Consider the following 26,981-nt stretch of genomic DNA (forward strand, 5'->3'; position numbering starts at 1 on the left):
CCACTGGCAGTGGGTTCCTCACTTTTACCACTCTCTGAATGAAGAAGTTCCCCCTCAAGCTTCCCCTTAACACATCTTGCCTTTCACCCTAAACCCATGACCTCTAGTTGCAGCCTCACCCAACCTCGGTGGGAAAGCCCTGCCTGCATTTACCCTATCAATACCCCTCATAATTTTGTATACCTCTAACAAATTTGAATGCCTCACCTTCTGGTGGGTGTAAATAATTTTAAGCATTTAATGGTGGGCTTGAATTTGGATATTCTGACTCTGAATCACACATGCCTTTCTGCAGGAAGCAACTTCATAATGTATCCCTTAAATTCATTCTCTTTTTTTTATTGCTCGGGTTTCTCTGAACAATACATTTCTCTGAAAATGTAATCTGAACAATTATATTTTTTCAATGTAATCCTATTTTAATAGTTTGATGTTATTGGATAAACTGAAATTAAAATGTAAATGTCAAACAAGCACCTGTTGCTGTTTGCCATTCTCATTGACAATTTGATTTCATAGCTGTCAATTATTAGTAATGGTTTAGAATTAGTTCAAGTTACATTGGAGTTCAACTATCAGTGGTGGAGATGGGGAACATACGGTACTTGATTCATCCATTTGGTTACTGAACCAACAAAGCTCTAGTTACTACCTCAGTATAGCAACACTATAACCACTTGCTCTAGAATGGACTAATTTTTTTAGAACTATACCTCACACAAGTAGGCCCTTCAACCCATCTATTCCATGGCCAATCTATTAATCTGCTTAATCCCATTGATCTGCACCAGGACTATAGCTCTCCATACCTCTCCCATCCATGTATCTTTCCAAACTTCTCTTGCATGTTGCAATTGAACCCGTATCCACCACTTCAGCTGGTAGCTCATTCTGCACTCTCAACCACCCTCTTAATGACGAAGTTCCCCTTAAATATTTCACTTTTTGTGCTTAACCTATGATCTCTAGTTCTTATCTCACCAACCTTTGTCTCAATCGTGTTCTTGTATAATTTGTTTAATTATTTCTTGTGAATGCTTTATTTCTGTTGTGTACCTGTACTGCTGCTGCAAGAAAGTTTTTATTACACATGTGCATATGATAATCTTGACATTGACTTTGAAGCCAACTCTGTAGATGCTTTAATTTCTGTCACCTAAGAAGTGATTTTGATTTGACAGCCTGGGTCAGACAATGAAGAGGATTCTCATGAGTCAAATAAGGAAAACAGTTTGGAGCTGTCGTGTGACGAGGTGCGGGAACAACTGACAAACAGCATTCGGCAACAGTGGAGAATGCTGAAAAGCCATGTGGAAAAATTGGACTCACAAGGTTAGCCTAATCTGTGTATGATAGTACAGCTGAAGACAGCTTCCTGGTTTGAGGTTGAGGTTAATGAGTTTGGGGGTGGGGGGGGGGGAAACGGTAATAATAGTTGATTCCAAACTAACGGACATCTGGGAATACAGATCCACTATTCCTTGTAAGTGGCATCACATGTTGGCCTTCATGAGTACTGAGTACACATGTTGGGATGCTATGTTGATATTGTATAAGGTGTTGGTGAGACTTGAGGGGTACCCTCTCCTCTTTCTCATGTTCTTTTCAACAGAAACCCTTGGAAAGCAATGAAAAGATGCTTTCTATTTGGTCAAGTTATTCTCAAGTTTTGCAACTGACTATAAGAATAGGGATTCTCTTTCCTGTTGAAAAAGTTCAATATCTTTGGTCAGTTTTCTGATGAGATGCTCTGGCAAGCTGGGCACTTTTTCATTACTGTTTCTCATACATTAAGTTACCTGCAGGATTTTATTTTAAATATATTCCTTTTCAGAAAGTTTGAGTAGACGTTGTTTGAACAGAGATCACTACAGTTCGCGTATCCTCTGCTGGGATTTGTTATGTATGGGTTAGCATGCCACTATTACAAACTTGAGGTGTTGGGAGTTCAATTCGGGTGTCCTCTGTAAAGAGACACTGTGTGTCCTCCACGAGGAATGCAAGGGTTTCCACTGAGTGTTCCAGTTTCCTTCCACAGTCCAAACTTGCTGGGTAGGTTAATTGGTCATTGTAAATTGTCTTGTGATTTGGTTCAGGTTAAATCAGGGTTTCTGAGGTGGTGCAACTCGAAGGGCCTATTTCGTGCTGTATCTGTACCTGTAAATAAAATAGGTAAGGGCTTAGTTAAAAGGCAAGAGAGTCATAGAGCAATACAGCATAGAAACTGGTACTTTGGCCCAATTTAGTATATGCTGAACTGTTATTCTGCCTAGTCTCATTGACCCGCATCTGGAGCATAGCCCTTCATACCCCTCCCATCTATATACCTATCTGATCTTCTCTTAAATGTTGAAATCAAACCCGCATCCACCACTTCCGTTAGCAGTTCGTTCCACACTCTCACCACCACCCTATGAATGAAGAATTTTCCCTTCATGTTCTCCTAAACATTTCACCTTTCACCCTTAACCCATGACCTCTAGTTCTAGTTTGTTCCTTAAATCTAGACTATATTCACTATTTGTAACACTTTACTGGTCACTCGTTTACAAATGTTAGAGATGGTTTGTTTTAAATAAATGCGGAAAATGCTTGAAATTCTTAACAGGTCAGGTAGCCATTGTGGAAGGAGAAACAGTTAAGGTTTCAGGTCAAAGAACCCTTCTACATTTTGTGTTGATATTTATTGCTTTTTTGTTTTTCTTTTTATGTATTTGGACAACTTATTTTTTTGCACCTTGGTTGCTTGTCTGTTTCTGTCATGTGTGGTTTTACATTGATTCTATTCTGTTTCTTTGTATTTACTATGAATGCCTGCAAAAAAAGGAATCTCAGGTTGTTGTATGGTGACATAAATGAACTTCGATAATAAATTTACTTGAACTCTTTCAGAGAGGAGAAAAGAGAAAGCAAGCCACACCCAGGCCAATTGTACCTCATAAAGTGGCCACTAAATGTCTGTTTCTGGTCTGCTAGAGTAACCCATCCACTTCAAGGTTCAACGTGTTACGTGTTGTGTGTTCTGAGATGCTGTTTGCACACCACTGTTGTAACATGTGGTTATTTGAGTTGCAGTCAGCGTGAACCAGCCTGGCCATTCACCTCAGTGCTTTCTCATTAACAAGGTGTTTTCAGCCACTTTTTTATTTACACCTGTTGTGTACCTGTATTTAATATTTCAATAATATTTGATTATATTCTTTGATTAGCATTTTGTTGTTGACATAATGCATTATGGGTTATTTGTAAAAGTAAGTAAATAGCATATGCCAGCATGTGCACACCTTTTGTCTAAAAAAATAAAATAAATAAATAATAAAAAGTAAAAACTGTTAGACATGAAAATTCCAGGAGATCAACGGATTCTGAGGTACTCAAACCACCCCGTCTGGCACCAATAATCATTCCATGGTCAAAGTTGCTTAGAATACATTTCTTCCCCATTCTGAAGTTTGGTCTGAATAACAACTGAACCTCTTGATCATGTCTGCATGCTTTTATGCATTGAGTTGCTGCCACATAATTGGCTGATTTAGATATTTGCGTTAACCATCAGATGTGCAGGTGCACCTAATAATGTGACCTCTGAGTGTATTTTTCACAAATAGTGAAATTTTGGGGATGGATTGGTAGAACAGAATAAACATTTCTGATAGGGTGAGATGAAATGAATAAGTATACCATTTAAAATCTTGTTGCTAAGAGAAGGGCAGTGAAATGTGGCCAGCTGGACAGAGTAGCAAAAAAATAAAATTCTCGATTTATGATGTGGACGAAGTGACTTGTCCAAAAGTGAATTTGAATGGAGTCCAGAAGATTACAAGTGTTCAGAGACAAGGTGTTGTTCCTCAGGCTTGTATGGGGCCCTGTTGCATCAGTCAAAGAAGTGGGATGGCGTACAAAGCTGTAGACTATTTCCTAAAAAGGAGCAAATTCAAAAATGAGAGGTGCAAAGGATTTCCCCATTCATGATTCCCTAAGGTTAACTTGCAGGTTGAGTCGGTGGTGCAGAAGGCAAATGCAATGTTAGCATTCATTTCAGGAGGACTAGAATATAAAAGCAAGGATGTAATGCTGAGGTTTTAAAGTATTGGTCAGACCATGTGGAGTATTATGACAGTTTTGGTCCCCTTATCTAAGAAAGGATGTGTAGACTTTGGAGAGGGTCCAGAGGAGGTTCAGGAGAATGATTTGGGAATAAAATGTTTAACATATGAAAAGTGTTTGATGTGGATCTTGCTGGAGTTCAGAAGAATAAGGGGGGGGGGATCTTATTGAAACCTTTTGAATACTGAAAGGCGTAGATAGAGTGGATGTGGAGAGGATGTTTCTCATAATGGGGGAGTCTAGGGCCAAAGGACACGGTCTCGGAATAGAGGGACATTCATTTTGAATAAGAATAGGGAGGAATATCTTTAGATAGGGTGGGTCTGTGGAATTCATTGCAACAGGTGGCTATGGAGACTAATTCATTGGGTATGTTTAAATTAGAGGTTGATCAGTCATGGTGTGGAAGGTTACGGGAAGAAGGCAGGAGAATAAGGTTGAGAGGGATAATAAATCAACCATAATAGAAGAGCAGAGCAGACTTGATGTGCCGGATGGCCTAATTCTGATTCTATATCTTGTTATCTTGGGGTCTAATGCAGGGGTTCCCAATCTTTTTTTATACCATGGACCAATAGCATTAAGCAAGGTGTCCGTGGACTCCAGATTTGGAACCCCTGGTCTAATGAATTGAAATGGTCGTCTACAGAAAGCTCAGGACCACCCCGGAGGACTAGAGATTCACAAAGCAGTCAGCAGATCTGCGTTTGAGTTTGTGGAGGAGACCATTTATGAATAAGTAGATGCAAAGCCATGTGAATAAATCGCTGCTTCACCTGGAAGGAGTGTTTGGGTTCATGGATAGTTTGAAGAAAAGACGTGTTACATGGGAATCTTTTAATCACCCTGACCCTGGCACTGTTGGTTGGCTGAGTTTCTGTTGTTGCAGCCACCTTGAAGTCCAGTTTTCTGGAAGATGACGAAGTGATCAGCAAAGAAGATCATGAGCAGGAAATGGAGGAATTGAAGGGTGAAATTCAGCAGTGCAGGGATGTGATCAAAGCCCAACAACACTTGCTACAGGTAGGATTTCCATCTTTAAAAGTAAATTTTGTGGACGTGACAATGAATGTTGTTAGGTTAAACATCTGTGGCCAAATACTGCACTTGTATCAGACCTGGGATGGTGTCCTAGAGTTCAACCTTAGAGTGGGAATCAATGATCCACTCCTGACACTTAAGTATTAAGTGGCACAGTAGAGTATTGGTAGAGTAACGCTTCACTGTGTCAACAACCTGGGTTCAATTCCCACCGCTGTCAGTAAGCAGTTCCTGTGTTCTCCCTGTGACCTTGTGGGTTTCCTCCGGGCACTCTGGTTTCCTCTTGCATTCCAATGATGTATGGGTTAGCATTAGTATGTTGTGGGCATGCTGTGTTGGCACCGGAAGCATGGTGACACTTGTGGGCTGCACCCAGCACCACCTCAGAATGTGTTGCTCATTGACATAAACAACACATTTCACTACATGTTTTGGTGTTTCAATGTACATGTGACAAATAAAGATCATCTTTAATCTTTTAGAATATGGATGCTTTTCATTTCCTGTAAACCACTAGCCTTTAATTTTTTTTCAGTCTCATATTTTCAATAACTCCCCATGAATGAACATGTAGAGCATAGCTTGAGAAAACATGTGAATAACATTCATATTCCCAGACAGCACTATGGTCAGGATCACATTAGAGCTACTTTATCCACAGCATTTTGTGTCTCAACACTGCAGTGGTTTGATTCTCTTCTTGAGATGGAATTTTTTTAAAGATTAGTTTAATTTGTCACATGTACACTAAAACATCAAAACATACAGTGAAATGCATCATTTGTATCAATGAGCAACACATTCTGAGGGCAAATAAATCAACCATAATGGAATGGCCGAGCAGAATGGCCTAATTCTGCTCCAATGTCTTATTGACTTATTTAACTTTTATGGAATATACAATGCAGAAATGGATTACTCTTTTTCACTTGTGGTGTTTCTGTTCTATACCAGCCTGATAGTTCCTGGAGTGGTTCACGTAAAGTATTAATGCTTTAATATAACCAGTCATGGTCCTAGCGCAGATTCCTGTGGCACTCAGGAACAGTTACAGGTTGCCCAGCAGAAAATAGCCCGTTCATCCCTACATTGACTATGGTTAGCCAAATTTTTATTCCTCCAGATGTATTATCTCCAACACTCTGCTCAGATCTTAGTTTTATGAAAACTGGTTTCCCTCTATCCACTTAAGTTCAAAGTAAATTTATTGTCAAAGTATGTAATACCATATACAACCCTAAGATATTTTGCATGTATTTACAGGAACAATATACATTTTTCTTAAGCAATCATCCTTACTGGGGCTTGGGCTGTCAACAGCAGCTTGCCAGAGTCCTCAGTCCTAGGCTGAAAGAAGATTGATCGGCCCTGTGGCTTCTGCTTTCACCACAAGATTTGATATGTCTTCTAAGTGAAGATTCATCCCCTTCCAGGGATGAGGTCTTTGGAGCTTCTGTTGGTGATTCTGTAGCTCTGGATTTCTACAGGATGGGGTTGCTAGTCCCTCCTTTCATAGCTGGGCATGGGACCATCCGTGGTATACATAGCATTTCCAAAAAAAAACTATACAGAAACAGACAAAGGCGAACACTTAGCTGTTACTTCCTGAAAGAACTTTATTAACTTTCTCAATCTGTTTTACTGGGTTAGTAACTGTTTATATTCGTACATAGTTTCATTATCTTGAGTGCATCCGATTCCTGACATACACACAAGACCATAAGATATAGAACAGAATTTGACTATTCATCCTATCTACCGTAATTGGCTACCCCGTTCAGTGATGGTGACTTTTTTTCCCAAGCCCATTCTCCAGTTTTCTCCCCATAATCCTTGCCCTTTACCAGTCAAGAGCCTATCAATTTCCACCTTAAATACATCCAATGACTTGGCCTCCTTAGCCGCATGCAGCAACAAATACCAAGGATTCACCAACCACTGGCTGAAGAAATACTGCTCAACACAGTAAAGGCACAGCCCTATATTCTGAGGCTCCACCATTTGGATCCTAGAATCTCCTGGTTTATAATGTTTGAACTTGTAAATGCCTGCCTCAGTTAGCATTTTTCAGTTGTGGGAGACATTCATAATAACATGTATATTTAAAATGTGTGTTGGTCAGGATTTTCAGCATCTGTAAAATCTCGTGTTTATATTGAAACTCCTGCATTTGTTGGAGGAGGAGTTCAGAACAGTTTAAATGCCAGATACTGTTATTTGCTGCAACTTCTGTGGATGGTTTTGTTGAATGAATCAATAGAGCAATTTGTTTTACAATGGAGTTTAAATTGATGTGATAGTTTGAAACAGTTCTCTAACCCCACCGTCCTGATAATGGGCGCAGATTGGTGTTCTCTATTGTGTTTTGCCCTTTTGTTTTGTTCTGCTGCTTATCCCTGCAAGAGTGACAAGTGCTGCATCTACCCCTACATCTCCTCCCTCACCTCCATTCAGGGCCCCCAGCAGTCCTTCCCAGTGAGGCACCACTTCACACGAGTCTGTCAATGGTTTTGTGCTCCTGATGTGGCTTCTCCTACATCGGTGAAATGTGATTCAGATTTGGGGACCAGCTAACTAATGTGTCTGGTGCTCCTGGTGCAGCCTCCTCTACATCGGTGAGACCTGACGCAGATTGGGGGAGTGCTTTGTTGAACGCCTCTGCTCCATCCTCCACAAAAGGGAGGATTTCCCACTGGCCACCCATTTCAATTTGACTTTACAATTCGACATGTTAGTCTATGCCTCTTCTACTGCCGCACTCAGGGTGAGGAGCAACACTACTTATACCGTCTGGGTAGCCTCCAACCTGATGCAATGAACATCAATTTCTCTAACTTCCAGTAATTTCTGCTCCCTCCCCTTCTCCCTTTTTCCATTTCTCAGTCTGGCTTCCCTCTTGCCCTTTCTCTTCTCACCTGCCCATCACCTCCCTCTGGTGTCCCTCCTTCTTCCCTTTCTCTGTGCAACATTACCTTATGCTCTTGAACTCCTTTTGATCCTTTTCAGAGGTATTGAATTCACATTAATAAGCTTAAAAAAACTAGTAATTTTTCAGATTTGACTCTTTGTCTTTTCTTTGCAAAGCAACAGTTTAGTACACAGTGTGACGATGAAACAGCTGTACTTTTGCGGGACTGCTACTTGCTGGATGAAAAGGAACGGCTGAAAGAAGAGTGGAGATTGTTTAATGAGCAGAAAAAAAATTTTGAGAAAGAGAGGAGGAACTTTACAGAAGCAGCCATTAGACTCGGTCATGAGGTAGCTATTTAACATTACATTTGGTTCTGTTCTCTGAATTAGCCTGGTCATCCTAAAGACAAAATAAAGCAATTTTTTTAAAAAATTAAGATAAAAAATGATTTAGCTTAATTTGTCCCATGTATATTGAAATATAGAGTGAAAAATGTTTGCATTGGGAATGTGTTTGGGGGCAGTCTGCAAGGGTTGCCATGCTTCCAGTGCCAACATAGTATACCCATGATTCGCTAAACCTTACACATACATCTTTGGAATATGGGAACAAACCAGAACACCCAGAGGAAATCCATGTGGTCACAGGGAGAATGTGCAAATTCCTTGCAGACTGTAGCAGGAATTGAGCCCTGGTCTTAAAGCTGGTAAAGTGTTGTGCTATCTGTGTAGCCCCATAGTATAGAATTTGGGTCCTTAGTAGAAGATTGGAGCAAAACTTCAAAAGGTACAAAATTATGACTCTTCAGTCAATTGGGAGCATGGATTTGTCACCATGAAAGAGTGAAAATAAATTTCTTTCAAAATCCAACAGTATTAATAATCTGAAATTGTAGTGTAGAAGGTCAGTGCAATGTGAAATGGAGAAAGATGCGTTATTTAGATTATTGTCTAATACACAGGTGTTTCTAATGGCATAGTTTCTAGAGCTATGATCACTGCAGGTTGTAACTAGTACAAATTGTGTGGTGATTCTGTACAAATGTGCAATTCTCCTGCCTTCTCCCTGGAACCTTTAACACCCTTACTAATCCATCAACCTCTGCTTTAAATATACTCAATGACTTGGCCTCCACAGTCATCTATGGCAATGGTTCACCACTCTCTGGCTAAAGAAATTCCTTCTCTTTGTTCTAAATAGATGTCTCTCTATTCTGAGGCTGGGCTCTCTGGTCCTAGACTCACCCACTATAGAAAGCATCCTCTGCATGTTCACTCTAGGCCTTTCAATATTCAAAATGTTTCAAAGAGATTCCTTATTCTTCTAAACTCCAGCCAGTAATTTTATATTGGTGAACCATTAAATATAGTTGTAGAGGACTTTGTAGTGCATGCTCATGTTACTAGTTGTCAGAACTATGATTTGATAGATCCAGAAAAGATATTTTGTGATTCTTGGTTTTAGAACTTAGTTCTAAGGAAGGGTCTCAGCATGAAATTTGACTGTCTATCCCTTCCATAGATGATGTCTGACCTGCTGAGTTCTTCCAGCAATTTGTCTGTTACCCTGGGTTTCCAGCATCTGATTTATGACTTTGTATGTTTCTGTCTGCAGAGGAAGGCCTTCGAGGACGACCGAGCGATGTGGTTGAAGCAACAGTTCTTGAACATGACTCCTTTTGTGGAGAGCAAAAGGCCAAAAATAATGAAACCACACAGTGCCTTGTCTATTAGTGAGTTTTGTAACTATGTAAACAGTACTTGAGCAGTTGTTGGCAAATTATGTCTCCAGTTTGGTCTTGTTGGCTTCATTTGTCTTGCAATATGATGACTGGAGCTAATCATCTTCTCCGGTCTGATTCCCAGATTAGTCCTGAGCTATTTCTTCGAAATGTTCAAAAGTTAAACCAGTCCAGTCCACATAGTAAAGATTTAAAACTCCTCTGCATAAATATATATCTCCCAGCATTTCAAACAAAATCAGACAGAAATACTCATCAGATATCCATGGGAGGAGTTAACTGGCCTTAAATCTATCTAAAATTAATTGGTAAATTGTTTTATTATTGTAACATAAGACCATAAGGCATACATTTGGCCCATTGAGTCCACTCCACCATTCAATCATGGCTGATTTATTTCCCCCTCAACTCATTCTCCTACCTTCTTCCCATAACCTTTGATGCCTTGACAAATGAAAAGCCTTATCAACATCCGTTTTAAATATACCCAGTAACTTGGTCTCCACAGCCATCTGTGACAATGAATTCCACAGATTCACAACCCTCTGGCTAAAGAACTAGTTTGATAACAAATGTACTTTGAATCCTTGTCTCTGTTCTGCAAGGGACATCTGTTTCTGAGGCTCTGCCGTCTGGTCATATACTATTCTAGAACATGTACCAAAGTATAGTGAAAAACTTTGTTTTGCCTATCATGCATGCGAAGCATTTAATTACAGCAGTGTGTCGAAGTAGTACAAAGGTAAAACAATAACAGAATAAAGTATAGAGAGAGTGCAGTGCAGGTGGATAATAATGTGCAAGGCCATGATGAGGTAGCCTGTGAGGTCAAGAGTCTGTATTAGTGTAATAGAAATCATTCACTAGTGTGGTAATAGCAGGATAGAGGCTATCCATGAGCCTGGTAGTACATGCTTACAAATTTAACTTTGTTTTTCTCCCCCCTCCACAAATGTGGCCTAATCTGCTGAGTATTTCCAGCCTTTTGTGGTTTGCAACTTTGTCATTTTTGTATTGATTCCGCCCCCCCCAGAGTTCCTTTTCAAATGATCTTATTATAAAGATTATTTGAGATTTCCTGTTTGGAATGAAGGGACCCTTTAAGCTGGAGTACACATGAGGTACAGAAGCTGAAGATCCACACTCAATGTTCTGGGAACATTCAGTGTGGGTCTTCTCCTCCACCATCAGATTTCTGAATGGCCCATAAACAGTGTTTCACTACTTTTATTCCTTTTGTATGATTTATCTATACTATTGTAATTCAGTAATTTTTAGTATTACACTGTATTGATGCTGCAAAACAGAAATTTTCACAACATTTGGCATTTGTTAATAATGACTGATAAGATAGGCTCTTGACCTCACATTCTATTTCGTTATGTCCTTGCACATTATTGACTGCATGCACTGTCCTTACTCTGTAACTGTAAATATTTTGTCTTCTGTTATTGTTTTCCCTTGTATTTTTTTTTAAAGATACATTACAGTAACAGGCCCTTTCAGCCCAACAAGCCAGTGCCTCCCAATTGTACCCATGTGGCTAATTAACCTACTGACCTGTACATCTTTGGAACGTGGGGGGGGGGGGGGGTAACAGCAGCATCCCTAAGAAACCCATGCAGTCATGGGACTAGTCTGCAACTCTTTACTGAAACCATTGGGAACTGAACCTGGGTCTCTGCCATTGTACTAACATTAGGGTAATTAACCTACTGACCTATGCATCTTTGGAATGTTGGAGGACACCAGAGCACCCAGAAGAAACCCATACAGTCATGAGGAGAATGTAGCAATGGGAACAGAACCTGGGTCTCTGGCACTGTAATAACATTATGCTCATTGCTGTACTACCTTGCCACCACTTTAAATACAGTACTTCAATGGACCATGTAAAGATTTGATCTGGATGCAAGACAAGATTTTCACTGTACCTTGATATGTGACAATAATAAATAATTTACTAAATGTATCTGATGATAACACATTAAATATCTTCCAGGTCCAGAACAAGAGAAACGCAGAGTACAGACGCAGCCAAATATGCCAGCTTGCTTTGGATCTAATAGTACTACACAGGAAACTCCAAGAAATACCAAATTTCCTTCATTGAAGAGTGCCACAACTGCAGAATCTGGTAGAAAAGGATGTCTCAGTCCAGGCTCGAGGTGTGTAGCAAAATTCTTTTGAGGGTATAGATAGGATGAATCTCTTTTCTGTTAAGTCTGTCACCCCTACTGGGGCATAGGCTGCTGAAAGCAGCTTGCCAGAGTCCTGTGACCTGGACCCATCCTTCAAGTTGTCCCCAAGTGTAGTCCATCAGTGAAGATCTTTTTCATCACTGTGGAAGACACTAGCAGTGTGCCAGATGTTGAAGGGTGTGATGGAAGAGAAGTGAGTGCAGTTACTATTATAAGGGAGAAGGTGCTCAAAAAGCTGAAAGACGCAAAGGTATGTGAATCACCCAGACCAGATGAAGTGCACTCTAAGGTTTTGAAAAAGGTAGCGGTAGAGATTGTGGAGGCATTAGTAATCTTTCAAAAATCAGTGGACTCTAGCATGGTACCAGAGAACTGGAAAATTGCAAATGTCACTCCACTCTTTAAGAAAGGAGGAAGGCAGCAGAAAGGAAATTTTAGACCAGTTAGCCTGATCCCGGTGGTTGGAAGATGTTGGAGTCTGTTGTTAAGGATGAGGTTATGGAGTACTTGGTGACATAGGACAAAGTCAGCATGGTTTCCTTAAGGGAAAATCAAGCCTGACAAACCTGTTGCAATTCTTTGAAGGATTACAAGTAGGATCGATAAAGGGGATACAGTGGATATTGTACATTTGGACTTTCAACAAGCCTTTGTCAAGGTGCCACACATGAGGCTGCTTACCAAGTTAAGAGCCCATGGTATTACAGGAAAGTTACTAGCATGGTTGGAGCATTGGCTAATTGCTAGGAGGCAGCGAGTGGGAATAAAAGGATCCTTGTCTGGTTGGCTGCCAGTGACTGGAGGTGTTCCACAGGGGTCGGTGTTGGGACCACTTCTTTTTATGCTGTATATAAATGATTTGGATGATACAGATGGCTTTGTTGCCAAGTTTGCAGATGATATGAAGATTGTTGGAAGGAGAAGTAGTATTGAGGAAATGGGTAGGCTGCAGGACTTGGACATATTAGGAGAATGGGCAAGAAAGTGGCAAATGAAATACAATGTTGGAAAATGCATGGTCACGCACTTTGGTAGTAGAAATGAATGTGCAAACTATTTTCTAAACGGGGAGAAAAATCCAAAAATCTGAGATGCAAAGTGACTTGGGAGTCTTTGTGCAGGACACCCTGAAGTTTAACTTGCAGGTAGAGTCAGTGGCGAGAAAGGCAAATGCAATGTTAGCATCCATTTCAAGAGATCTAACATATAAGAGCAGGGATATGATGCTGAGGCGTTATAAGGCAACTGGTGAGGCCTCTCCTTAAGTATTGTGAACAGTTGTAGGATGCTCATCTCAGAAGAGATGTGCTGGCATTGGAGAGGGTTCAGAGGAGGTTTACAAGGATAAATACGAGAATGAAAGGGTTATCATGTGAGGAAGATTAATAGCTCTGGGTCTGTACTCATTGGAATTTTGAAGGATGAGGAGGTATCTCATTGAAACCTTTCAACTGTTGAAAGGCCCAGAGAGAGAAGATGGGGAAAGGATGTTTCTTGTGGTGGTAGAATCTAAGACAAGAGGGTACAGCCTCAGGGTAGATGGGCATCCATTTAAAACAGGTGTGGAGAAATTTCTTTAGCCAGAGGGTGGTGAATTTGGAACTTATTACCACAGACAGCTGTGGAGGCCAGGTCGTTGGGTGTACTTAAGGCAGAGCTTGTTAAGTTTTTGATTGGACACTGCATCAAAGCTCATGGGGAGAAGGCCGGCGAGTGGGATTGAGGAGGGGGAGAAAAGGATCAGCCATGATTGAATGGCAGAGCAGACTCAGTGGGCAAAATGGCCTAATTCTGCTCCTATGTCTTATGGTCTTTTCTGTCCCAGAGATGAGGTCTTTGGGGTTTCTGTTAGCGATTCTGTAGCTTTGGGTTTTTAATGGGGTGTATTTGCTAGCTCCCTTCCCATCCCTCCTTTTGCAGGTGGGCTTAGGACTGTCCATGTCGGAGTTAATAGGGTAAATGCAAGCAGGCTTTTACCACTAAGGTTGGTTGAGACTAGAACTAGAGGTCATGGGTTAAGTGTGAAAAGTGAAATGTTTAAGGGAACATGAAAAGCTAGGGTTTTGCACAGTACTGTATTTGGCAGTGTGGAACAGAGTGGGTTTGTAAACTGGAGCAAAGGATGTTGAGAATGGTGAGGGTGAAGTGCTGCAGGTGGGGTGTGGGACAGGTGGCAGAGAAGGAGTGTCAGGCCCCCCCCCCCTCCCCCCCACGGGTGACATAGGTGCAGGCGCACTCAGTCCTGAGACAACACAAGGTCATTTGATTCCAAGCAATTGCTTTATTGATCATTACAGAATGTCTCTCTGGTGCATCCCATTCCATCCCTTTTTCCCAACCATGATTTCTTTCTCCCTGTCATCTTCCCACTCTCAGTCCACAATAGAGACCTATATCAGATTCACGTTTATCATTCCTCACATATGTCATGAAATTTGTTTGTTTTTTTTTTGAGGCAGCAGTACAGTATAATACATAAAATTACTACAGTAATGTGCAAAAGTCTTAGCACCCTAGATTATTTATTTATTGCCCTGAGTTGCATCTATTTCAGTGCAAGAAGTATCGTAGGAAAGGCAGATGAGTTCGACATGGGTCAACACATAGAATTATGTCAAGAATATCTACAGATGCTGGAAATCCAGCATCAATGTTGGAGGAACTTGCAGGCCAAGCAGCATCTATGGAAAAGAGTAAACTGTCGATGTTTTGGGTCAAGACCCTTCATCAGGACTGAATTATGGATTTATGATGCTGTAGCCATTAGTGAGACTTGATTGTAAGAGGGACAGGACTGGTGCTCAACGTTCTGGGGTTCTGACAGTGGGAGGGATTAAAGGAGGAGGGGGTGGCATTGCTGGTCAGGAAAAATATCATGGCAGTGCTCCATCAGGATAGACTGGAGAATTTGTCTAATGAAGTGTTATGGATGGAACTGAGAAGTAGGAAAGATATGACCATGTTAATAGGGCTATATTACAGACCAGGAACAAATTGATAGAAGGACTGCAGACTGTTGCAAGAAATGTAAAATTGTTACAGTAGGTGAATTTCAACTTTCCACATGTTGACTGGGACTCCCATACTGTAAAAGGGCTAGATGGAATAGAGTTTGTGTTCAGGAAGCATTCCTTAATCAGCATGTAGAAGTCCCAAGAATGTAATACTTGATCTCCTATTAGGAAATGAGACTGGGCAGGTGACAGAGGTTTGTGTAGGGGAACTTTGCCCTTCAGTGATCACAATGCCATTAGTTTCAAAATAAATATTTGTAACCCTCACACCTTGGGCACATAATGAGTTGCCTATTACTGTGAATGCAAGCTAGCAGCAACATTACTGGACGATACATGGGAATAATGATGAGAAGGCTATTTCCAATAAATAAACACGTCTGGGTAAATATGATTTTGGTCAATACAAAACATAAAAGTTTGAATGTTGCTTTAAGGGAAAGTAGGATTGTAACTTGAATGAACACTGACCATCATGCAAATTTACTGTTCGCCAGAAAGCAATAATTTAACTCGCACTAACATAAGCTTAGATAAAAATTGCATTGACGAAGTATTTTCAACTATAACAAACACAATAAAGGAAATAATCCATTACACATAAAATTAGCTTATTATATGCACATAATCATTGGAGCTCATTGTTGTGTAGTCAATCTAGGTTTGCTTCGCTCTGTTTACTCACGGTACTGAACAATTCCACCTGAAACACTGTCCTTGGATATTTACTTATGCTTTGTTTGGACTAAGTGTCTTGAACTTTCTCCAAGGTTGTGTGATAACTAGCTAACTAAAAGTTATCTGTACATTCTGTGAGCCCATTGTTTGCATTAAGATTTTCTGACAGCAGTACCTGTCGTTCCAAGTGAATTCATGTTCTTCAGGTGTGATTGCCATCCATTTCCAATTTCCTTCTTCCTCCAAAACTCCTGCACTCTCTCCAGAAAATGGCTCTTCCTTCCCTCCTCCCCCACCCTCCCGGAAATCCTTTAGAATGTTCTGGGGCATCTTATTGGACAAGATATTAACAATCCGATTGACTATTACAACAAGCCTAACTTAATCAACTGAATTACTATTTAAAAAAAATGAAATACTTGATTGTACAATGTAATTAAAGGAACACATTGCATTTTGAGCAAATCTGCAGAAAATAAAATTGCTAACAGCAATACAATAAATCATGATCTAAATCAGAATTGGATATGCAAAAAAGATTGGTTGATCCGTGTGTTGGGATTCTAAATTGGTCAAAAACCAATTTTGATGGTATCAGAAGTGATCTCGCCAGTGTGGATTGGGACAGAATGTTTTCTGGCAATGGTGTAATTGGTAAGTAGGAGATTTAAAAAAGTGAAATTTTGAGAGTGCAAGGCTTGTACGTGTAGTCAGAATGAAGGTAAAGATAATGAGTAGGGAACCTTGCTTTTCACGAGATATTGAGGAAGTGCATAGCAGATATAGGTGGATAGGAGCAAATGAAGTGCTGATAGAGTATAAGAAATGCAAGAAAACACTTAAGAAACAGAAGGGATAAAAGAAGACATGAAATTGCCCTAGCAGACAAGGTGAAGGAGAATCCTAAAGGATTCTACAGATATTTTAAGAGCAAAAGGATTGCAAGGGACAAAATTGATCCTCTGGAAGATCAGAATGAGAATCCATGCGTGGAGTGACAACAGATGAGGAAAATCTTAAATGCAATCTTTGTACCTGTATTAACTCAGGAGACGGACACAGAGTCTATAGAAGTGCAGCAAAGTGGCATCAATTTCATGGACCCTGTACAGATTACAGAGGAGGAGGTGTTTGCTGTTCTGAAGCAAATCAGGGTGGATAAAATCCCCAGGGCCTGACAAGGTGTTCCCTCAGAGCCTTCTGGAGGCAAGTGCAGAAATTGCTCAAGTCCTAGCAGGGGTATTTAAACCATCCTTGGTGACAGGAGAGGTACCAGAGCATTGGAGGAGAGCTAATGTTCTGATATTTTCAAATATAAACCAGGAAATCTTAGGCTGGTGAGTCTGACATCAGTTGTGAGGAAAGTTATTGGAAGGTATTCTAAGGGATTGGACATATGAGTATTTGGATAGACATGGACTGATCAAAGATGGTCAGCATGGCTTCGTATGTGGTAGGTCATATCTAACCAATCTTATATTTTTCAAGGAAGTTACCTGGAAAGTGGATGAAGTAAGGCATGGACTTTATTTCAGCAAGCTATTTGACAAGGTCCTGCATGAGAGGTTGGTCAAGAAAGTTCAATCACTTGGCATTCAAGATGAGGTAGTAAATTTGATAAGACGTTGGCTTTGTGGGAGAAGCCAGAGTGATGGTAGATGGTTGCCTCTCTGACTGGAGGCTTTTGACTAGTGGTGTGCTGCAGGGATCAGCGCTGGATCTGTTGTTGTTTATCATTCAGATCACTGATGTAGATGACAATGTGGTTAAACTGGATCAGCAGATTTGAGGGATACACGAAGACTGGAAGAGCAGACTGGAAGGAACTCAGCAGGCCAGGCAGCAATCTGCTGAAGGGTCTCTGCCCAAAACGTCGGCTGTACTCTTTTTCCATAGATGCTGTCTGGCCTGCTGAGTTCCTTCAGTATTTTGTATGTGCTGCTTGGATTTCTAGCATCTGCATATTTTCTTTTATTTGTGACTAAGATTGAGCAAGGAAGACTATATCATGGCTTACAGAGAGATCTGAGCCAGCTGGAACAATGGGCTGAAAAATGGCAGATGAAATTTAATGCAGATAAGTGCGAGGAGTTGCACTTCGGTAAGACTAACCAGGAAAGGTCTTGCACAGTAAATGGTAGGACACTGAAGAGTGTAGATGAACAAAGGGATCTGGAAATAAAGGTCCATAATTTGTTGTAAGCTGTGTCACAGGTTGATAAGGTTGTAAAAAAAAAAGCTTTGGCATATTGGCCTTCATAAATCAATGTATTGAGTACAGAAGATAGGATCTTGCGTTGAAGTTGTGTACGACATTGGTGAGGTATAATATGGAATATTGTGTGCAATTTTGGTCAATAACCTACAGGAAAGATGTAAACAAGGTTGAAAATACAGAGAAAATTTACAAGGATGTTGCTGGTTCAGGAGGAACTGGCTTCTAGGAAAAGATTGAATAAGTTTGGACTGTATTCTTCAGAACGTAGAAGATTGAGAGGAGATTTGATAGAGGTGTACAAAATGATGAGGGGTAAATGCAAGCAAGCAATCCATTTCCACTGAGATTGGGTGGGACTATAACCAGAGGTCATGGCTTAAGAGTGAAAGGTAAGAAGTTTAAGGGGAACATGAGGGGAAACTTCTTCACTCAGAGGGCCGTGAGAATGTGGATGAGCTGCCAGCACAAGTGGTGCATGTACGCTTGATTTCAACATTTAAGAGAAGTTTGGATAGGTACATGGATAGTGGGGATACGGAGGGCTGTGGTCTGGTGTATGTTGATGGGAGTAGGTAGTTTAAATAGTTTTGGACTAGATGGGCCAAAGGGCCTGTTTCTGTACTGTACTTGTCAATGACTCTCTGTCCAAGACTTTCACACAATACAGTATATAATAACTTAAGTAGTGAAAAAGTGAGGTAATGTACATCGGTTTATTGTCCATTCAGAAATTTGATGGTGGAGGAGTGGAAGCTGTTCTTAAAACATTGAATGTATATCTTCAGGCTCATTTCAATCTTAAGGAGGCTAGTACCCATGTGCTGGCTCACTTTACAATTTTCTGCAGCTTTTTCCAATCCTGTGCCCCTCGCCCATACCTGATAGTGATGCAACTGGTTAGAATGCTACATCTGTAGAAATTTGTTAGAGTCTTTGACTGTATTTCATTAGGAGTTGGAGGTGATTTGGTAGGTCACATTGTCTGTAATTGCGTCAGTATTTTGGGCCCAGGATGAGGAAGTTAAGCATGCAATTACAGAGGGAGATGCAGAAGCATGGGTTACAGGTATGATGGTGTTGAACACAGAGCTGTAATTAATAAATAGCAGGCTAACTTGGGTATTACTATTGTCCAAATGGTCCAAGTCTCTTATTTCAAAAGGGATTCTTCCTGCCCGCTGTTTTGCTTAATGAGTCAGTCATACAGTAGGTAAACAGGCCCTTTGGCCCACTGGTCCATGCTGACCAAGATGCCCCATCTAAGCTAGTTCCATTTGCTGTCACTTGGCCTATAACCTTCCACAGCTTTCCAATCCATGCACCTATCCAACTGTTGTACCCACCTCACCCACTTTCTCTAGAATCGGTATCAGGTTTATTATCACCAGAATGTGATGTGAAATTTGTTAACTTAGCAACAGCAGTTCAATGCAATACATAATCTAGTAGAGGAAAAAATAATAAACAAACAAGTCAGTTACAGTATATGTATACTGAATAGATTTTAAATGTGCAAAAACAGAAATACTGTATATTTTTTTTAAAGTGAGGTAATGTCCAAAGATTCAATGTCCATTTAGGAGTTGGATGGCGGAGCGCAAGAAGCTGTTCCTAAATCGCAGAGTGTGTATCTTCAGGCTTCTGTACCCCCCACCTGATGGTAACAGTGAGAAAAGTTCATGCCATGGGTGCTGGAGGTCCTTAATAATGGACGCTGCCTTTCTGAGACACCACTCCCTAAAGATGTCCTGGGTACTTTGTAGGCTAGTGCCCAAGATGGAGCTGACTAGATTTACAACCCTCTACAGCTTCTTTCAGTCCTGTGCAGTAGCCCCTCCATAACAGACAGTGATGCAGCCTGTCAGAATGCTCTCCACAGTACATTTATAGAAGTTTTTGAGTGTTTTTGTTGACATGCCGAATCTCTTCAGACTCCTAATGGAGTATAACTGCTGTCTTGCCTTCTTTATAACTGCATCCATATGTTGGGACCAGGTTAGATACTCAGAGATCTTGACATCCAGGAACTTGAAATTGCATTAACACTTGTTAAAATGGTATAACACTGAATATTTGTACTAATTCATGCTAAGTAGCTAATTTCTTTATAGTTTCAACAGTCCCGTACTAACGATAAAGAAGAGCTTTATCTGTCACATGTACATTGAAACATACAATGAACTGTCCATGGGTTGGTGACCAATGCACCCTTAATATCTGCTGTGATCAGGTGACAAGTGTCACTGCTTCTCGCATCGACATCCATGCTCACAATTTGCAAACCGTTGCTAGCCCATATGTATTTGGAATGTGGGAGGAAACCCACACTGTCTCAGAGAAAACATACAACAAACTCCTTACAGATGACATCGGATTTGAACTCTGAATTCCTAATGTCCTGAGCTGTTAGTGTTGTGCTAACTACTATGTGACCATGGCACCTAGTTGAACCCTGATTGCTGACATTATAAAGCATCACAATATCATAAAGATCAGAGGCGAGCTATACATTGTTGAGATTTTTGTCTCTTGACTCTCCTGACCTCTCCACTATAGACAAAGCTCAATTCAGAGCATGAAGAAATATTCTGTGCATTTTTGTGTACACTATACCTCAGGAGCTACAGCTCACCACCTTCTCACAGGCAGTTAAATTCTAACTTGACCTCCAGAGAGAGCCAGTGTCTCTTGAGTACAAGTGTTAACTTTGTCACATGTATATCAAAACATGGCGAGATATGTCATTTGTGTCAACAACCAACAAAATCCAAGGATTGTGCTGGAGGCGCCTGCATGTAGCCACACTTCTAGTGCCAATGCGGAATTCCCACGGCCTACTTACCGTCACCTAACCTTTGGACTGTGGGAGGAAGCAGGAGCACCCAGTGGAAATCCACATAATCTTACAGATGCCGCTGGGAATGGAACCTGCGTTGCTGGTGCTGAAGAGCTACCCTGTCACACCCCGTCCCCCCTCTCCTCCCTGAATAAGTGCACATCTGACAACTCTGTTGCTCAGCGTGATTGGGCACATGCTTGGTACGCAATCTCTCACCTTGGACATGCAATCGGTCCAACACTGACGCACGGTAGCCGCAGAGCGTAACTGCAGTTTACTCTGCTTGTACTGCCCAAACCCATGATCTCAACCTTCTGCAATGCCAAGGAGAACAGGAACACTATCTGAAGGTTTCCTTCTGAGAAGCACGCTATATGAGCACACCACGGTAGTCCAGGGGTTAGCATAACTCTTTACAACATCAGCAATCAGCTTTCAATTTCCACAGACATCTGAAAGGAATTTGTGCATTCTCCCCATGACCACATGGGTTTCCCGTAGGAACTGCAGTTTCCTCCCATATTTCAAAGGTGAACAGGTTAGATTTAGTGAGTTGTGGGCATGTTACATAGGCTGCCCTCAGCACATCCTTGGATTGTGTTAATCATTAACACAAATGATACATTTCATTATGTTTTGATGTACATGTGACAAAGCAAATCTTTATTTTTTACAGCACCATGTGTATACCCCACATCTCAGAGTGCAGCAGTTCATGAAGGCAGCTCACCACCACCTCTCAAAGGCAACTAATGATGGATAATTAGATACTGGCTTGGCCCCTTCACCCCAGCTGGACCATGCTGACCTCAGCATCCTCCCTGCTAGTCCCAGTTGCCTTTGTATTTGGCCCATAACCATCCAAACGCCTCTCCTCCATGTACCCACAAAATGCCTTTTAAATGTTAAATTGTTTCTGCCTCGACCACTTCCTCTGACAGCTCATTCCAGCTACTCATTACCCTCAGTGAAAGAAGTTGCATTTCAGCTCTGTGCTAAATCTCTTTTCTTTTGTATCTGTGCCTTCTAGTTTTGGACTCCCCAACCCTGGGGAATATACTGTGACCGTCCACCTGATCCAGACCCCGCATGATTTTATAAACTTCTATGAGGTCCCCCCTCACTCTCCTGCACTCCAAGGAATAAAGATCCATTGTGCCAATCTCTCTCTATAGCTCAGGCCCTCCTGTCCAGCAGGATCCTTGTACCCTCTCCATCTTGACAATGTCTTTCCTTTAACGGGGTAACTAAAACTGCACTGAGTACTCGAAATGTGACTTGTTTAACTACAATATATTGTCCGTGCTTCTAAATTCACTGTCCACACTGAAGGCCAACGTGCTGAACGACTGGTTACCTACCTGTCTACTTACACAGCACCTTTCAATAAACTCTGCACTTGTACTAGCAGGTCCCTGTGTTCCACAACACTTGTTGATACCCTGCCATTGACTATATATAGACTTACTGTGGTTTGATTATCTTTGTTTTAAAAAAAACACACAAAATCTTAGTAGGGAGGGAGAGAGGTAACACACTGAATAGTGCCTTTCATTAAGCTGGGAAAAGTTAAGTGCTTTGCAAATGCTTTATTTCATTGTGTTTCTACTGCAGCAATGCAATAATATTCATTATGCAGTGTTAAATGACATGGGCAATGTTCTGGCAACTTTTTCTTCAAAGGTGGGTTGCCATTGCTTTCTTCTGGGCAGTGTCTTTACAAGACGGGTGACCCCAGCTATTATCAATACTCTTCAGAGGTTGTCTGCTTGGTGTCAGTGGTCACATAACCAGGACTTTTGATATGTACCAGTTGCTCATATGACTGTCGACCACCTGCCCCCATGGCTTCACGTGACCCAGATCAGGGGGTCTAACCAGGTGGTACACCTTGCAAAAAGGGTCACTGCAGGCTAGCAGAGGGAAGGAGTACCTTGTACCTCCTTTGGTAGAGACATATCTCCACCCTGCCACCTAATAATATAACTGCATTAAAATATTTTTTCAGAATCTACTGTGATTTTGCTCATATTTGGCCTAAATACGGGAATACCTTCTAATAATAGTTTTCATTTTATTTCCAGCTTGAGACACGTACCAAAAAGGAGTTCTGAAGTGACCAGGAGCAGTAACGGAATCTCTCACGAGAAGTGGAGGAGCCCCTCAAAGGCAGGCCCTGATCTCTCACTTTTCAAAGGGTCCATTTGGAACCATTCTCAGGATGAAGGGGACTCGGATGAAAATTTACTTCAATCTGCAAATGAACCCAGTCTCAAATGACTGGTGGAAAAGTCTCAAAACTACTAGTTCAGATTCTGCAATACAGTCCAGGGTCCTTGGAGTAATGCACTTGCATTTATACCCATCGTGGTGACAATTGGACTACTAGAGCTTTCTTCAGGCAGCACTTTGTATGTTGAGTGGCAACTGTTGTAGATCAAGAATCCCGGATGACCTTTTATGAACTTCCATTGATATACTAGGTTTCCTTAAGTTGGGGCTGAATTATAGTTTTTGATTATTTCTGTTTTGCTATTGATTTTATATAGATGCATTTTTTAATTTTCAAAAAAAAGCTTTTGATTTTGATTAGTTGAAGTAATGTGAACCATCACAACACTTGGGATAGTATCTGAGGCCTGAAGAAATTTTGCACATGTCAAACCAGTACTATAGGCCACAGTTGCTCAACTTTAATCAGGTCCTTGTAAAATGTTCGGAGAGAAGTATAATGAAGTTTTTTAAGATACATATTTATATATTGAGGCTCTGTTTTAAATGTAATTTTTAGTCTTTGAAGGATGGGATAACAATAAATATGTTCCCAGCAGATGCAGCACACAACTTTATTGTTGCCTTGTGCACAGCTTTAGATGTTTTGACTGATGTCTGGCTCTGTGTTTCAGTAAATTATGTACCTGATGAACCATGGGGGGGGGGGGGGTGGGGGGGAGCTAAAATCTTACAGACAAGTTGTTTCAGTTTAATCAGCGCCAATGATTTAGAACATAGGACATGTCATCTTTCTGTCCTTGGTCTCTTGCGTTGTTGCACTGAGACCTGGGAACATGATCTCTGGCTGAGGCACATTGCAGCATTTCCAAGATTCCAACTCACACATACATCACAATATACAGTGAAATGAGTTGTTTGTTCACAACCAACACACCCAAGGATGTGTTGAGGGCAACCTATAAGTGTCACCATACATTCTGACACGAATCTGCCATTCCCGCATACTCGGCACAGGAACATGGAACACCACAAGCAACTAAACAAACCTTGTTCCTTGGAGAATTCTCCCAATGAGCACTGGCTGTTTCCATCTCTGTAAAGACAACCTGGCAGGCCTGTCCCATAATCTTGCTATTAGTAACATTATAATACAAAATAATTAAATAAAAACACAAAATGCTGGCAGAACTCAGCAGGCCAGACAGCATCTATGGGAGGAGGTAGTGACGACGTTTCGGGTCGAAACCCTTCATCAGGAGAGATTAATTAAATAATTGGTTTTAACTAATATGACAGGGGGATAGGTACCAGGATGACAGTAAGTATATGTGTGTATGTATATGACCTGGATGAGGAAGTAAAAGGGTGGGTTAGTCAGTTTGCTGATGATACAAAGGTTGGAGGTGTTGTGGATAGTGTAGAGGGCTGTCAGAGGTTACCATGGGACATTGATAGGATGCCTACTCAGGGAAAGGCTATCCTAGATTGGGCGTGGTGTAATAACAGATCTTACTAGAGAGTTTAACGTAAAGTAACCCTTAGGAGGCAGATCATAATATGATTGAATTCATACTGGAGCTTGAGAGGGAGAAGCACAAGTCACACGTATCAGTATGGCAATGGAATAAAGGGAGTTACAGGGCTATGAGAGAGGAGCTTGCCCAGGTGGATTGGCAGAGGGTACTGGTGGGGATGACGACAGAGCAGATATGCCAGAAGGTCCTGGGAATACTTCACAAGGCACAGAATAGATATCTACCACAGAGGAAGAAGTTCTCAAATGGCAGGCTAAGGCAACTGTGGCTGACAAAGGAAGTTAAGGACCTCATAAAAGCCAAGGAAAAGGACATAAAGGTAGCAAAAGTGAGTGGGAAGTTGGATGATTGGGAGGCTTTTAAAATCCAACAAAGTTGTCTGAAAAGCTATAAGAAGGGAAAAGATATGAGAGCAGACTAGCTAATAATAAACAAAAAGCAGGATACCAGAAGTTTTTTCAGTTATATAATGAGTAAAAGGGAGGTGAGAGTTGATATTGTACCAGTGGAAAATGATGCTGAGGAGGTAGTAATGGAGGACAAAGAAATGGTGGATGAACTTAATGGGAACTTTGCATTAATCTTCACTGTAGAAAATACTAGCAGTGTGCCAGAGGTTTGTGAGTATCAGGGAGCTGGAGTGGGTGCTATTGCTATTACAAAGGAAAAAGTGCTAAGTAAACTCAAAGGTCTAAAGGTGGATAAGTCACCTGGACCAGATAGACTACCTCCCAGAGTCCTGAGAGAGATTGCTGAAGGGATAACGGATGCGTTGGTCATGATCTTTCGAGAATCACTTGATTCCAACATGGTCCTGGAGGAATGGAAGATTGCAATGTCTATTCCACTCTTTAAGAAGGGAGGAGGGCAAAAGAAAGGGAATTATAGGCCAGTTAGCCTGACCTCAGTGGTTGGGAAGGTGTTGGAGTCTATTACTAAGGATGAAGTTTCGAGGTACTTGGAGACTAATGATAATAAATCAAAAACAGCATGGTTTCTTTATAGATAAATGTTGCCTGATAAATCTGTTAGAGTTCTTTGAGGAAGTAACAAGCAGGATGGACAAAGGAGAGGCAGTGGATGTCATTTACTTGGATTTTCAGAAGATGTTTGATAAGGTGCCACACATGAGGCTGCTCAACAAGATAAAAATCCTGTGGCATTATGGGAAAGATACTGGCATGGATAGAGGAATGGCTGACAGGCAGGAGACAGTGAGTGGGAATAAAGGGGGCCTTTTCTGGTTCCCTGCTGGTGACTATAGTGTTCCTCAGGGGTCAGAATTGGAACTGCTGCTCTTCACCTTGTTAATGATTTAGATAATGGAATTGATGGCTTTGTGGCAAAGTTTGTGGATGATATGAAGATAGGTGGAAGGGTAGGTAGTGCTGAGGAAGCAATGTGATTGCAGCAGTACTTGGACAAATAAGAAAACAGCAGTTGGAGTACAGTGTGATGATGCATTTTGGTAAAAGGAACAATAGTGTGGACTATTGTCTAAATGGGGAGAAGTTTCAAACACCAGAGGTGCAGAGGGACTTGGGAGTCCTCATGCAAGACTTCCAGAAGGTTAAATCACAGGTCGAGTCTGTGGTAAAGAAGGCAAATGCAATGTTGGCATTTATTTCATGGGGATAGACTGTAAAAGCAAGGAGATAACTCTGATAGGACACTAGACAGGCTGCACTTGGAGTCTTAACAGTTTTGGGCCCTATATCTCAGGAAGAATGTGTTGTCAATGGAGAATCCAGAGGAAGTTCATGGGGATCATTCCAGGAGTTTAGCATATGAGAAGCGTTTGGCAGCTTTGAGCCTGTACTCACTGGAATTTAGAAAAATGTGTGGGGCTCTCATTTGACAGGATTAGGTAGGATGGATTTGGAGGGGATGTTTCTTATGGTGGGGGTATCCAGAAATAGAGGGCACAGTCTCAAAATTCAGGTACAACCCTTTAGAACAGGGATGAGGAGGAATTTTTTTTTTAGCCGGAGAGTAGTAAATCTGTGGAATGCTCTGCCACAGACTGCAGCAGAGGCCAAGTCTGTGTGTATATTTAAGATGGAAGTTGATTGTTTCCTGATCGGTCAGGGCGTCAAGAAAATGGTAAGAAGGGAGGTTAATGAGGTTGAGTGGGATCCGGGATCACTCCTGATGGAATGGTGGAGCAGACTTGATGGACTGAATGGTCTAATTCAGCTCCTATGTCTTATGGTCTTATGATTCTAAACCTCACAAAATTAGAGATCCTCTCTGATCTGCCCATCACTTGCTGTTGGATCTGAAGAACCACAAGGTTCTTCAGAAGTAAGAATGAGGTATAAAGCGCAAGAATGAATGAAGAAAGAGTAACTTAGAGAACAAAGATGAGACACAGGAGAAAGCATTTGTGCTCAATTATTACTCAGACTAGAGATAACAGAAATTCTATTGATAACAATTAACCTATAAAAAAAGCCTGATT

General features: G+C 41.2%; 1 protein-coding gene across 5 annotated transcripts in view; it reads left to right on the plus strand.

Moving 5' to 3' along the window:
* ssx2ipa (synovial sarcoma, X breakpoint 2 interacting protein a) overlaps positions 1-23,580 on the plus strand; it is a 98,692-nt gene extending 75,112 nt beyond the window's left edge. For 3 of the 5 annotated variants that reach the window (XM_073062516.1, XM_073062515.1, XM_073062519.1), the window contains 6 exons: positions 1,182-1,332; positions 4,997-5,130; positions 8,233-8,406; positions 9,674-9,791; positions 11,803-11,968; positions 22,835-23,580. In XM_073062516.1, coding sequence (XP_072918617.1) covers positions 1,182-1,332; positions 4,997-5,130; positions 8,233-8,406; positions 9,674-9,791; positions 11,803-11,968; positions 22,835-23,030 — 939 coding nt within the window. In that variant the 3' untranslated portion in view covers positions 23,031-23,580. The remainder of the gene's footprint in view (positions 1-1,181; positions 1,333-4,996; positions 5,131-8,232; positions 8,407-9,673; positions 9,792-11,802; positions 11,969-22,834) is intronic. The other 2 variants (XM_073062517.1, XM_073062518.1) reach the window with 2 other exon arrangements.
* The last annotated feature ends 3,401 nt before the right edge of the window (positions 23,581-26,981 follow it).

The sequence above is a fragment of the Hemitrygon akajei genome, chromosome 12 (genome assembly GCF_048418815.1).
Source record: "Hemitrygon akajei chromosome 12, sHemAka1.3, whole genome shotgun sequence".
Classification (NCBI taxonomy): Eukaryota; Metazoa; Chordata; class Chondrichthyes; order Myliobatiformes; family Dasyatidae; genus Hemitrygon; species Hemitrygon akajei.